Genomic DNA, 14392 nt, shown 5'->3' with positions numbered 1-14392 from the left:
TCATTCATTTAAAGCGTTGGCGGCCCGCATCTCATTCATTTAGAGCGCCGATGGCCCGCATCTCATTCATTTCCAGCGCTACGGTCTGGGGGACAGCGGTGGGGGTTAAGAGAAATGGGGTGGAATACCGTTAAATGCTGTGGAACCGCCATAACTTCCAAAAATACTGTGATATGCATTTTTGGTGATACCGCCCAGTGCTAGGACAAGCAGGGATCTGTGCAGGCTCCTGGCTTGTCAATCATCCTGATGTATGAGCCAGGAGCATGTTATAGAGCCTCAGTGCACACTGTCCTGCTTGTCCTCAGTGTACAGAGCCCTGTTTGTCCTCAGTGCACACTGTCCTGCTTGTCCTCAGTTTACAGAGCCCTGCTTGTCCTCAGTGTACAGAGCCCTGCTTGTCCTCAGTTTACAGAGCCCTGCTTGTCCTCAGTGCACACTGTCCTGCTTGTCCTCAGTGTACAGAGCCCTGCTTGTCCTCAGTGCACACTGTCCTGCTTGTCCTCAGTTTACAGAGCCCTGCTTGTCCTCAGTGTACAGAGCCCTGCTTGCCCTCAGTGTACAGAGCCCTGCTTGCCCTCAGTGTACAGAGCCCTGCTTGCCCTCAGTGTACAGAGCCCTGCTTGCCCTCAGTGTACAGAGCCCTGCTTGCCCTCAGTGTACAGAGCCCTGCTTGTCCTCAGTGTACAGAGCCCTGCTTGTCCTCTCTGTACAGAGCCCTGCTTGTCCTCAGTGTACAGAGCCCTGCTTAGATAGGGCCCGGGACTATTCATAGTATTCAGATTATTGGGCAGACTAGATGGGCCAAATGGTTCTTATCTACCGACACATTCTATGTTTCTATGCTTGTCCTCAGTGTACAGAGCCCTGCTTGTCCTCAGTGTACAGAGCCCTGCTTGTCCTCAGTGTACAGAGCCCTGCTTGTCCTCAGCGTACAGAGCCCTGCTTGTCCTCAGTGTACAGAGCCCCGCTTGTCCTCAGTGTACAGAGCCCTGCTTGTCCTCAGTATACAGAGCCCTGCTTGTCCTCTGTGTACGGAGCCCTGCTTGTCCTCAGTGCACACTGTCCTGCTTTCTTAGTGCACAGAGCCCTGCTTGTCCACCCTCACTTCCTGTATTTGGACTCCTCATTGAGACACACAGACAATAGCTGCAGGGACAAAAATATACACATTGTTTAACCAATGTATATTACAAATTTACTACATTATATAAAAAGTTTTTGTTGACGACAGGTACAAGGGGTGTGGGGGGGGGTCACTCTGTAGTGTGAACATACCCTTAGGCTGACATTTATCATTGTTTTTAGACTGTTTTTTGTGTCTACAAATGGCGCAAGAAAGGCAGAAGCAGGGTTTATTTGCACCTTTTTTGCGCATTTTGGTTTACACATTTCTGCTGATTTTGAGTTGCAATCCACTGATTTTGGCAATAGACATGATAAGGAAGGGTTTTGTGAACAAAAAAGGCACAAAAAGGCTCAAAGCAACTGAAAAGTTTCTAAAACCAGCCCAGACTTAGCTTAGCTTTTTGGTGAATGTGAAGAGAGAAATTTCACAAAATGTGGATCGCACCAAGGCCGGCATTTCTCATTGTAGGTGTAAGTGAAGCATTTATCATTGTAGGTGTAAGTGAAGCATTTATCATTGTAGGTGTAAGTGAAGCATTTATCATTGTAGGTGTAAGTGAAGCATTTATCATTGTAGGTGTAAGTGAAGCATTTATCATTGTAGGTGTAAGTGAAGCATTTATCATTGTAGGTGTAAGTAAAGCATTTATCATTGTAGGTGTAAGTAAAGCATTTATCATTGTAGGTGTAAGTGAAGCATTTATCATTGTAGGTGTAAGTAAAGCATTCTTCTACACCCTTTTTTGTGTGCTGTAATGTGTAGGAGCACCAAATTTATTAAATGATCACAGAGAATTGGATACATTTTGTGCAGGTGACTTTTTCTGAAATCTCACTCTTCACATACAAGTCTGGGCTGGAGTAATTTTAGAGACTTTTCAGTGGCTTTGCGCATTTTTTGCGCTTTTTCAAAAAAAGGCGCAGTTCATGAAACCCTTCCATATCATGTGTATTGCCAAAATCAGTGGACTGCAACTCAAAATCAGCAGAAATGTGTAAACCAAATGGTGCAAAAAAGGCGCAAATAAACCCTGCTTGCACCTGTTTTGCGCCTTTTCTAGACACAAAAAACAGTCTAAAGACAATGATAAATGTCGGCCATAATGTATCAAATGCTCTGTGACCATTTAATAAATCTGGCGCTCTTACACATTACCAACACACAAAAAAGGTGTAAAGTATAACAACATGCTAAGGGCACCAAACACACCTCCAAGATGACTATTGCCTTGCCAATGAGCAACAGGGACCGGGCACCTACAGAGCCACAATGGCCGGAGATCATGATACTATTGAGAAAAAGAAAAAACACAGGGAGGACCGCGCCTCGTGTATTACCCAAGATACCGGGGTGCCTGAAAATGACAGGACAAGGTAGGCTCTGTGCAATGGCCACTCACCTTTTCAAGGAGAAAAATGCGCATATCACCCCAAAGGGTTATGGAGTAGTCATCAGGGTATGAACTGCTGGGCCCAAGGTGTGGATGGGATAGAAGAGGACTTCTCCCATGAAAGACATGCAGACTTGTGGAAAAAATTCTGATCTTATCAGCGGGCGCCGCTCAATGTTCCAGAAGCATCAAAGATGGAAGTCAAGATTGGGTTAAGTGCTGGGAAGCACAATGTTTATTGAAATACCAAGATACGCGTTTCGGAGGGTTTAACCTCCTTCCTCAGACTGGCCAGACTGAGGAAGGAGGTTTAACCCTCCGAAACGCGTAACTTGGTATTTCAATAAATATAGTGCTTCCCAGCACTTAACCAAATCTTGACTTCCATCTTTGATGCTTCTGGAACATTGAGCGGCGCCCGCTGATAAGGTCTGAATTTTTTCCATAAGTCTGGAGCTCATGATAGGTATGTATGCTTTTCTTATTCTAAAAGCGCATCTGTAATCCCAAAATAGGCCTGTGAAGCTAAACACACAGTGCAGTACTCCTGGCACAGTAAAAATCAGATATGAAAACTACTGTAGCAAACTATAGAAAGTAGTATATAAAGATTTATAAACTAAAAATAATCGAAGCATCGAAGTAGGAAGTCAGAGTGCAGGGCAGGGTACTGTAATAGAACAAGCACCTTCCGGTTTTACATGCAAAAAAGCAGAAGGACGGGGACTTGCCCAACGATTTATTACACAATACTATGTTACAGTTAAACCCATTTAAGAACATCCACAAAGGCCGTGTCATATCTATGTGGGAGCCACACAGCCAGGGCATTGTGTGAGTAAGAAGCCGGCACTATGACAACACATCCTGGATCAAGACACAGCCGCCGATATACTGGTGGGCGGACTACAACCTCAAGTCATATGCTCCAGCTTACATACAAAAACAATACTAGTGCCCTAGTGGGGGTCTGATCAGTGTGGCCCCCACTGATCATGAGAACAGAGGAAAAATGTACCCCCCCTCCAGCGCTCCATTCAGTTTTTGTGGTGCTGGCAAACATTGCCAAACACTAGATACAGGAAAACAGTTTGAGATGGGAGAACGCTGTTGAGTTAGGCTGGGTTCACACTAAGATTTGAGTGTGTTGGGGGGAGCGAAGACTGCGCGCTCCCGTATCCCAGCCGGACCCGGCCCGTATCCAATGCATTTCAATGGGCCAACCGGAGTCAAACGGTGACTCCAGTCAACACCTTTTTGTCCCGTATCCGTTTTTTCTGACTGGACCTAAAACCGTGGTATGCCACGGTTTTAGGTCCAGTCAGAAAACCAGATACAAGGCAAAAATGTGCTGACCGGAGTCACCGTTTGACTCCACACGGCTCATTGAAATGCATTGGATACGGGCCGGGTCCGGCTGGGATACGGGAGCGCCTGGTTTACGCTCCCCCAAACCGGATCCGGCAGTCGTACACTCAAATCGTAGTGTGAACCCACCCTTAAAGGGGTATTCTGGCTTTATACATCTTATAAGATGTATGATTTCTGATGCATTCTGTGCCGGGTGCTGCTTCCGAGAGGGGGGGGGGGGGGATTGTGTAGTCACGGCCATGCCCCCTAGTTACATTATGCCATGCCCCTCCATTCATGTCTATGGGAGGGGGCGTGTCGACCAACATGCCCCCTCCCATAGACATGAATGGAGGGGCGTGGCCGTGATGTCACGTCCCTCTCTCAGAGGCAACGCCCGGAACAGTATGTCTGGGGCTGCACTGGGATAGCGAGGTAGGGGATATGATGTATAAAGCCAGAATACCCCTTTATGAAAAATGGGCATGTTATTAAAGGAACCTGGGCTAAAGACTAAGAAGGAGATTTATCAAAACCTGTCCAGAGGAAAAGTTGTTAAGTTGCCCATAGCAACCAATCAGATCACTTCTTTCATTTTAAAGAGGCCTGTGAAAAATGAAAGAAGCGATCTGATTGGTTGCTATATGCAACTGCCCCACTCTTCCTCTGCACTGGTTTTGGTAAATCCCCCCCTCCCCTATAGAACTGTGGGGTAAAAACCTGGCAAAAGAAGGTTCTATTTCCCTGCAGCACTCCCAAATGCGAGGCTATAAAAAGACAAAAAAAAATTATTTTTTTCAGGCCAACAACTAACACCACAAAAACTACCTCTTTTTTGTTTTTCAAAAATAGTGCGTATTACTATAAAAAATACATAAAGAAAAAATAGACCAGCTCACCGCCCTGTAGAAGTAGCCACTGGAAGGGTAGTTAGTGGAGGAGCACGGATGCAGGTCAAGCCGTGTAGCCAGTTGCAATAGAATCCAAGAAGGAAAAGGAAATCCAGCTCCCCGAAAAATATAGAATAACGGTATAAAAACACAAAAAATGTATTTCATCCTTTAAAAATCAATGAGATGGTGAAACGCTGACACGTTTCGAACCATATGGTTCTTAGTCATGTGCCATGACTAAGAACCATATGGTTCGAAACGTGTCGGCGTTTCATCTATGCTTTTAATTCTCACCATCTCATTGATTTTTAAAGGATGAAATAATTTTTTTTTGTTTTTATACCGTTATTCTATATTTTTCGGGGGAGCTGCATTTTCTTTTCCTTCTTGGCGTATTAATATAGGCATTTTTTATTTGGCACTTTTTCCCCACAAACCTATATATCCATCTACTCCGCTTCTCCTATGTAATCTGGGACTCCTGATACTCCCTTTTCTCCGCAATTTTATTAGTATTATAAGATTGTTCTTAGTAAAAGAGCGGCTAGGATAATGTAAGGGTGCGTTCACACGGCCGTCTGTCCCCATTTTTTTATCCCCGTTTCGGTTCTGTCCTTGCAGGCTGTAAACGGATTAAAAGCGGTTTAAAAAAAAAATACCATTCATGTCAATGTCGGATTTTTTTACAATCCGTTTGCATCCGTTTTTTTCAATTCGTCTTTTGATCTCTTTTTCCTTGTGAGCATGCTCAGAACGAACAAAAAAGTGTTTTGGTTTATTAACTGAACAATAAGGGACTCAAACAGATAACATCCGTTTACATCCGTCATTGTCATTTTTTTAAATTTTTTTTTTTTTTTAAGTCCATTTTTATTTTGGACGGGAGAAGAACGGGACGGGTCTAGACGGCCGAGTGAACGCAGCCTAATAGAGCGGCTAGGATAATGTTACTCCACTGAATCTATAATATTTATATTGATAGTATCCAAATGAATAGAAATGACAAAGAACAGTAAGGACACAAAGTCATTGTTATTGATACAATGTAATGTTATGGGGTCAGTCAGTGTAGACGGGTCTGTTATGGGGTCAGTCAGTGTAGACGGGTCTGTTATGGGGTCAGTCAGTGTAGACGGGACTGTTATGGGGTCAGTCAGTGTAGACGGGTCTGTTATGGGGTCAGTCAGTGTAGACGGGTCTGTTATGGGGTCAGTCAGTGTAGACGGGACTGTTATGGGGTCAGTCAGTGTAGACGGGTCTGTTATGGGGTCAGTCAGTGTAGACGGGACTGTTATGGGGTCAGTCAGTGTAGACGGGTCTGTTATGGGGTCAGTCAGCGTAGTCGGGTCTGTTATGGGGTCAGTCAGCGTAGACGGGTCTGTTATGGGGTCAGTCAGCGTAGACGGGTCTGTTATGGGGTCAGTCAGTGTAGACGGGTCTGTTATGGGGTCAGTCAGCGTAGACGGGTCTGTTATGGGGTCAGTCAGCGTAGAAGGGTCTGTTATGGGGTCAGTCAGCGTAGACGGGTCTGTTATGGGGTCAGTCAGCGTAGACGGGTCTGTTATGGGGTCAGTCAGTGTAGACGGGTCTGTTATGGGGTCAGTCAGTGTAGACGGGTCTGTTATGGGGTTAGTCAGTGTAGACGGGTCAGTTATGGGGTCAGTCAGTGTAGACGGGTCCGTTATGGGGTCAGTCAGTGTAGACGGGTCCGTTATGGGGTCAGTCAGTGTAGACGGGTCCGTTATGGGGTCAGTCAGTGTAGACGGGTCCGTTATGGGGTCAGTCAGTGTAGACGGGTCCGTTATGGGGTCAGTCAGTGTAGACGGGTCCGTTATGGGGTCAGTCAGTGTAGACGGGTCCGTTATGGGGTCAGTCAGTGTAGACGGGTCCGTTATGGGGTCAGTCAGTGTAGACGGGTCCGTTATGGGGTCAGTCAGTGTAGACGGGTCCGTTATGGGGTCAGTCAGTGTAGACGGGTCCGTTATGGGGTCAGTCAGTGTAGACGGGTCCGTTATGGGGTCAGTCAGTGTAGACGGGTCCGTTATGGGGTCAGTCAGTGTAGACGGGTCCGTTATGGGGTCAGTCAGTGTAGACGGGTCCGTTATGGGGTCAGTCAGTGTAGACGGGTCCGTTATGGGGTCAGTCAGTGTAGACGGGTCCGTTATGGGGTCAGTCAGTGTAGACGGGTCCGTTATGGGGTCAGTCAGTGTAGACGGGTCCGTTATGGGGTCAGTCAGTGTAGACGGGTCCGTTATGGGGTCAGTCAGTGTAGACGGGTCCGTTATGGGGTCAGTCAGTGTAGACAGTACCGTTATGGGGTCAGTCAGTGCAGACGGGTCCGTTATGGGGTCAGTCAGTGTAGACGGGTCCGTTATGGGGTCAGTCAGTGTAGACGGGTCCGTTATGGGGTCAGTCAGTGTAGACGGGTCCGTTATGGGGTCAGTCAGTGTAGACGGGTCCGTTATGGGGTCAGTCAGTGTAGACGGGTCCGTTATGGGGTCAGTCAGTGTAGACGGGTCCGTTATGGGGTCAGTCAGTGTAGACGGGTCCGTTATGGGGTCAGTCAGTGTAGACGGGTCCGTTATGGGGTCAGTCAGTGTAGACGGGTCCGTTATGGGGTCAGTCAGTGTAGACGGGTCCGTTATGGGGTCAGTCAGTGTAGACGGGTCCGTTATGGGGTCAGTCAGTGTAGACGGGTCCGTTATGGGGTCAGTCAGTGTAGACGGGTCCGTTATGGGGTCAGTCAGTGTAGACGGGTCCGTTATGGGGTCAGTCAGTGTAGACGGGTCCGTTATGGGGTCAGTCAGTGTAGACGGGTCCGTTATGGGGTCAGTCAGTGTAGACGGGTCCGTTATGGGGTCAGTCAGTGTAGACGGGTCCGTTATGGGGTCAGTCAGTGTAGACGGGTCCGTTATGGGGTCAGTCAGTGTAGACGGGTCTGTTATGGGGTCAGTCAGTGTAGACGGGTCTGTTATGGGGTCAGTCAGTGTAGACGGGACTGTTATGGGGTCAGTCAGTGTAGACGGGTCTGTTATGGGGTCAGTCAGTGTAGACGGGTCTGTTATGGGGTCAGTCAGTGTAGACGGGTCTGTTATGGGGTCAGTCAGTGTAGACGGGTCTGTTATGGGGTCAGTCAGTGTAGACGGGTCTGTTATGGAGTCAGTCCGTGTAGACGGGTCTGTTATGGGGTCAGTCAGTGTAGACGGGTCTGTTATGGGGTCAGTCAGTGTAGACGGGTCTGTTATGGGGTCAGTCAGTGTAGACGGGTCTGTTATGGGGTCAGTCAGTGTAGACGGGACTGTTATGGGGTCAGTCAGTGTAGACGGGTCTGTTATGGGGTCAGTCAGTGTAGACGGGTCTGTTATGGGGTCAGTCAGTGTAGACGGGTCTGTTATGGGGTCAGTCAGTGTAGACGGGTCTGTTATGGGGTCAGTCAGTGTAGACGGGTCTGTTATGGAGTCAGTCCGTGTAGACGGGTCTGTTATGGGGTCAGTCAGTGTAGACGGGTCTGTTATGGGGTCAGTCAGTGTAGACGGGTCTGTTATGGGGTCAGTCCGTGTAGACGGGTCTGTTATGGGGTCAGTCTGTGTAGACGGGTCTGTTATGGGGTCAGTCAGTGTAGACGGGTCTGTTATGGGGTCAGTCAGCGTAGACGGGTCTGTTATGGGGTCAGTCAGTGTAGACGGGTCTGTTATGGGGTCAGTCAGTGTAGACGGGTCTGTTATGGGGTCAGTCAGTGTAGACGGGTCTGTTATGGGGTCAGTCAGTGTAGTCGGGTCTGTTATGGGGTCAGTCAGTGTAGACGGGTCTGTTATGGGGTCAGTCAGTGTAGACGGGTCTGTTATGGGGTCAGTCAGTGTAGACGGGTCTGTTATGGGGTCAGTCAGTGTAGACGGGTCTGTTGTGGGGTCAGTCAGTGTAGACGGGTCTGTTATGGGGTCAGTCAGTGTAGACGGGTCTGTTATGGGGTCAGTCAGTGTAGACGGGTCCGTTATGGGGTCAGTCAGTGTAGACGGGTCCGTTATGGGGTCAGTCAGTGTAGACGGGTCTGTTGTGGGGTCAGTCAGTGTAGACGGGTCTGTTATGGGGTCAGTCAGTGTAGACGGGTCTGTTATGGGGTCAGTCAGTGTAGACGGGTCTGTTATGGGGTCAGTCAGTGTAGACGGGTCTGTTATGGGGTCAGTCAGTGTAGACGGGTCTGTTATGGGGTCAGTCAGTGTAGACGGGTCTGTTATGGGGTCAGTCAGTGTAGACGGGTCTGTTATGGGGTCAGTCCGTGTAGACGGGTCGGTACCTCCTGGGGTGGTTCCTCAGCTGCACAGTCTCCATGCCGTCTCCAGTGATCGGGGATGCCGTCTCCCCGGGGCTCCCAGCACTACATGTACCCGGTGCACAGGATGATCGGTGCTTGTGGTTAGTGAACAGACACTTATAGTAGTGAACGGAAGTAGGAACAGGAAGCAACACGGGCCCAGACACAGTTACTGCACATGTGATGTCACCTCTGATAAGTCCCTGCAGGTGTCCTACACCCATCGGTTGTAATAGTGACAGCCTGTCAGTGTTTCCCAGACTATGTGCCTCCAGCTGTTGAAAAACTACAACTCCCAGCATGCCCGGACAGCCAAAGGCTGTCCGGGCATGCTGGGAGTTGTAGTTTTTCAACAGCTGGAGGCACATCGTCTGGGAAACACTGCTCCTCAGACCTGACTTGCATGGTGATGTGAGGAGAACATTTATTTCAGGGATATGCAATGTACTTTCTGATCTATTAGATCTGGAGATCTACAAGAGAGCTAGTTGATGTTGCAAAACTACAGATCCCAGCATGTCTTGAGTGGTGTCCCCCATCCAGTATCTCTCCAGCTATGAAAAAACTACAACTCCCAGCATGTCTTTAATAGTAACCCCCAACCTGTCACTCTCCAGCTGTATCAGAACTACAACTCCTAGCATGTCTATAATAGTAACCCCCAACCTGTCACTCTCCAGCTGTATCAGAACTACAACTCCCAGCATATCTTTAATTGTAACCCCCCCAACCTGTCACTCTCCAGCTGTATCAGAACTACAACTCCCAGCATGTCTTTAATAGTAACCCCCAACCTGTCACTCTCCAGTGGTATCAGAACTACAACTCCCAGCATGTACTTAATAGTAACCCCCAACCTGTCACTCTCCAGCTTTATCAGAACTACAACTCCCAGCATGTCTTTAATAGTAACCCCCAACCTGTCACTCTCCAGCTGTATCAGAACTACAACTCCCAGCATGTCTTTAATAGTAACCCCCAACCTGTCACTCTCCAGCTGTATCAGAACTACAACTCCCAGCATGTACTTAATAGTAACCCCCAACCTGTCACTCTCCAGCTGTATCAGAACTACAACTCCCAGCATGTCTATAATAGTAACCCCCCAACCTGTCACTCTCCAGCTGTATCAGAACTACAACTCCCAGCATGTACTTAATAGTAACCCCCAACCTGTCACTCTCCAGCTGTATCAGAACTACAACTCCCAGCATGTCTATAATAGTAACCCCCAACCTGTCACTCTCCAGCTGTATCAGAACTACAACTCCCAGCATGTCTATAATAGTAACCCACAACCTGTCACTCTCCAGCTGTATCATAACTACAACTCCCAGCATGTCTTTAATAGTAACCCCCAACCTGTCACTCTCCAGCTGTATCAGAACTACAACTCCCAGCATTTCTTTAATAGTAACCCCCAACCTGTCACTCTCCAGCTGTATCAGAACTACAACTCCCAGCATGTCTTTAATAGTAACCCCCAACCTGTCACTCTCCAGTGGTATCAGAACTACAACTCCCAGCATTTCTTTAATAGTAACCCCCAACCTGTCACTCTCCAGCTTTATCAGAACTACAACTCCCAGCATGTACTTAATAGTAACCCCCAACCTGTCACTCTCCAGCTGTATCAGACTACAACTCCCAGCATGTCTTTAATAGTAACCCCCAACCTGTCACTCTCCAGCTGTATCAGAACTACAACTCCCAGCATGTCTTTAATAGTAACCCCCAACCTGTCACTCTCCAGCTGTATCAGAACTACAACTCCCAGCATGTCTTTAATAGTAACCCCAACCTGTCCCGCTCCAGCTGTATCAGAACTACAACTCCCAGCATATCTTTAATAGTAACCACCCCAACCTGTCACTCTCCAGCTGTATCAGAACTACAACTCCCAGCATATCTTTAATAGTAACCCCCAACCTGTCACTCTCCAGCTGTATCAGAACTACAACTCCCAGCATGTCTTTAATAGTAACCCAACCTGTCACTGTCCAGCTGTATCAGAACTACAACTCCCAGCATGTCTTTAATAGTAACCCCCAACCTGTCACTCTCCAGCTGTATCAGAACTACAACTCCCAGCATGTACTTAATAGTAACCCCCAACCTGTCACTCTCCAGCTGTATCAGAACTACAACTCCCAGCATGTACTTAATAGTAACCCCCAACCTGTCACTCTCCAGCTGTATCAGAACTACAACTCCCAGCATGTCTATAATAGTAACCCCCCAACCTGTCACTCTCCAGCTGTATCAGAACTACAACTCCCAGCATGTACTTAATAGTAACCCCCAACCTGTCACTCTCCAGCTGTATCAGAACTACAACTCCCAGCATGTCTATAATAGTAACCCCCAACCTGTCACTCTCCAGCTGTATCAGAACTACAACTCCCAGCATGTCTTTAATAGTAACCCCAACCTGTCCCGCTCCAGCTGTATCAGAACTACAACTCCCAGCATATCTTTAATAGTAACCACCCCAACCTGTCACTCTCCAGCTGTATCAGAACTACAACTCCCAGCATATCTTTAATAGTAACCCCCAACCTGTCACTCTCCAGCTGTATCAGAACTACAACTCCCAGCATGTCTTTAATAGTAACCCAACCTGTCACTGTCCAGCTGTATCAGAACTACAACTCCCAGCATGTCTTTAATAGTAACCCCCAACCTGTCACTCTCCAGCTGTATCAGAACTACAACTCCCAGCATGTACTTAATAGTAACCCCCAACCTGTCACTCTCCAGCTGTATCAGAACTACAACTCCCAGCATGTCTATAATAGTAACCCCCCAACCTGTCACTCTCCAGCTGTATCAGAACTACAACTCCCAGCATGTACTTAATAGTAACCCCCAACCTGTCACTCTCCAGCTGTATCAGAACTACAACTCCCAGCATGTCTATAATAGTAACCCCCAACCTGTCACTCTCCAGCTGTATCAGAACTACAACTCCCAGCATGTCTATAATAGTAACCCCCAACCTGTCACTCTCCAGCTGTATCAGAACTACAACTCCCAGCATGTCTATAATAGTAACCCCCAACCTGTCACTCTCCAGCTGTATCAGAACTACAACTCCCAGAGGCATAACTTTTTTTTATCCACCTACAGACCCATATGAGGGGTAGTTTTTTGCTCCAAAAATTGTACTTTCATTTTACCATAAAATATATGGCGCAACCACAAAAATATTATTGGTGTGGAAAAAAAAAACGCAGTTTTGCAAACTTCGGAAGGGGGGTTTCGTTTTTACACAGTGCACTTTATGGTAAAACCGCCATGTGTTCTTTATAATGTGGATGAATGTGATTAACCGCATAAGGACTCTTTTTCCTTCTTACCTTTTAAAAATCATAACCCTTTAAATTTTTCACCTAAAATTCCATATTATATCTTATTTTTTGCGCCACCAATTCTACTTTGCAGTGACATTAGTTATTTTGCCATAAAATCCACAGCGAAATGGAAAAAAATAATTCATTGTGCGACAAAATTGAAGGAAAAACGCCATTTTGTAACTTTTGGGGGCTTCCGTTTCTACTCAGTGCATATTTCGGTAAAAATGACACCTTATCATTATTCTGTAGGTCCATACGGTTAAAATGATACCCAACTTATATAGGTTTGATTTTGTCGTACTTCTGGAAAAAATCATAACTACATGCAGGAAAATGTATACGTTTAAAATTGTCATCTTCTGACCCCTATAACTTTTTTTTTTTTTGCGTATGGGGCGGTGTGAGGGCTCATTTTTTGCGCCGTGATCTAAATTTTATAGCGCTACCATTTCTGTATTGATCGGACTTTTTGATCGCTTTTTATTCATTTTTTCATTACATAAAAAGTGACCAAAAATACACTATTTTGGACTTTGGATTTTTTATAGTTTAGATATTTCAGCACGCGGCGATACAATGTTTATTTTTACTTTTGTTTACACAGTTTTTTCTTTTTGGGAAAAGGGGGGTGATTCTTACTTTTATTAGGGAAGGGGTTAAATGATCTTTATTACCTTTTTTTTACACTTTTTTTTTGCAGTGTTATAGCTCCCATAGGGGCTATAACACTGCACACACTGATCTGCTACACAGATCATTGACGTGCATTAACATGGCAATGATCAGTGTTATCGGCGGTCGATTGCTCAAGCTTGGAGCAATTAATAACCGATCAGATGCATCGGAGGCAGATAACGGATTTCACCGCGATGGTCCCAGTCAGCCCAACTGAGCTGCCAGGAGTGTATTTTTGTTGCTTTAGACGCTGCAATCAACTTTGAACGCCGCGTCTAAAAGGTTAATAGTGTGCGGCACAACGATTGGTCCCATTAACTTCAAGTCCCATTGACTTCAATGAAAAGTTGGGACCAAATGTCCTATATGGTGGTTATCGTGTGCAACAAAGATAACAGTCCATATGCCTCAGACTACAGCACCAACAGTGTTTGTCACCCAGCTTTCCTATTCTCATGACTGGCAATAGCATTGACATAGGGGCACAGTATGAATTCATACCTTCGCAGGACACTCTAAAAGCTGGATAATACCTGTTGGAGCTGCAATGGTGACTACTTTGTCATCCAGCTTTCCCAGACATGGATATAGTGAACACTTTTTTGCTTTCACTCTACTGGTAGCATGAGACGAAGTCTACAACCCACACAAGTGGCTCAGGTAGTGCAGCTCATCCAGGATGGCACATCAATGCGAGCTGTGGCAAGAACACTGAGCACATGTGACAGAGTCTGGAGACGCCGTGAAGAACGTTCTGCTGCCTGCAACATGACCGTTTTGGCGGTGGGTCAGTAATGGTGTGGAGTGGCATTTCTTTGGGGGGCCGCACAGCTCTCCATGTGCTTGCCAGAGGTAGCCTGACTGCCATTCGGTACAGAGATGAGATCCTCAGACCCCTTGTGAGACCATATGCTGGTGCGGTTGGCCCTGGGTTCCTCCTAATACAAGACAATGCTAGTCCTCATGTGGCTGGAGTGTGTCAGCAGTTCCTGCAAGATGAAGGCATTGATGCTATGGACTGGCCCGCTTGTTCCCCGACCTGAATCGGATTGAACACATCAGGGACATCATGTCTCGCTCCATCCACCAACATTGCTCCACAGACTGTCCAGGAGTTGGCGGATGCTTTAGTCCAGGTCTGGGAGGACATCCCTCAGGAGACCATCCTCCACCTCATCAGGAGCATGCCCAGGCATTGTAGGGAGGTCATACGGGCACGTGGAGGCCACACACACTACTGAGCCTCATTGTGACTTGTTTTAAGGACATTACATAAAGTTGGATCAG

General features: G+C 46.9%; 1 protein-coding gene across 1 annotated transcript in view; it reads right to left on the bottom strand.

Moving 5' to 3' along the window:
* LOC130296605 (serine/threonine-protein kinase 4-like) overlaps positions 1 to 9253 on the bottom strand; it is a 98281-nt gene extending 89028 nt beyond the window's left edge. The window contains exon 1 of the mRNA XM_056548317.1: positions 9057 to 9253. Within this exon, the coding sequence (XP_056404292.1) occupies positions 9057 to 9091 (35 nt within the window). The 5' untranslated portion in view covers positions 9092 to 9253. The remainder of the gene's footprint in view (positions 1 to 9056) is intronic.
* Positions 9254 to 14392: the final 5139 nt, after the last annotated feature.

This window comes from Hyla sarda, chromosome 12 (genome assembly GCF_029499605.1).
Source record: "Hyla sarda isolate aHylSar1 chromosome 12, aHylSar1.hap1, whole genome shotgun sequence".
Taxonomy (NCBI): domain Eukaryota; kingdom Metazoa; phylum Chordata; class Amphibia; order Anura; family Hylidae; genus Hyla; species Hyla sarda.
Note: the sequence above shows the minus strand (reverse complement) of the source record. Positions and strands in the feature narration are given on the sequence as shown.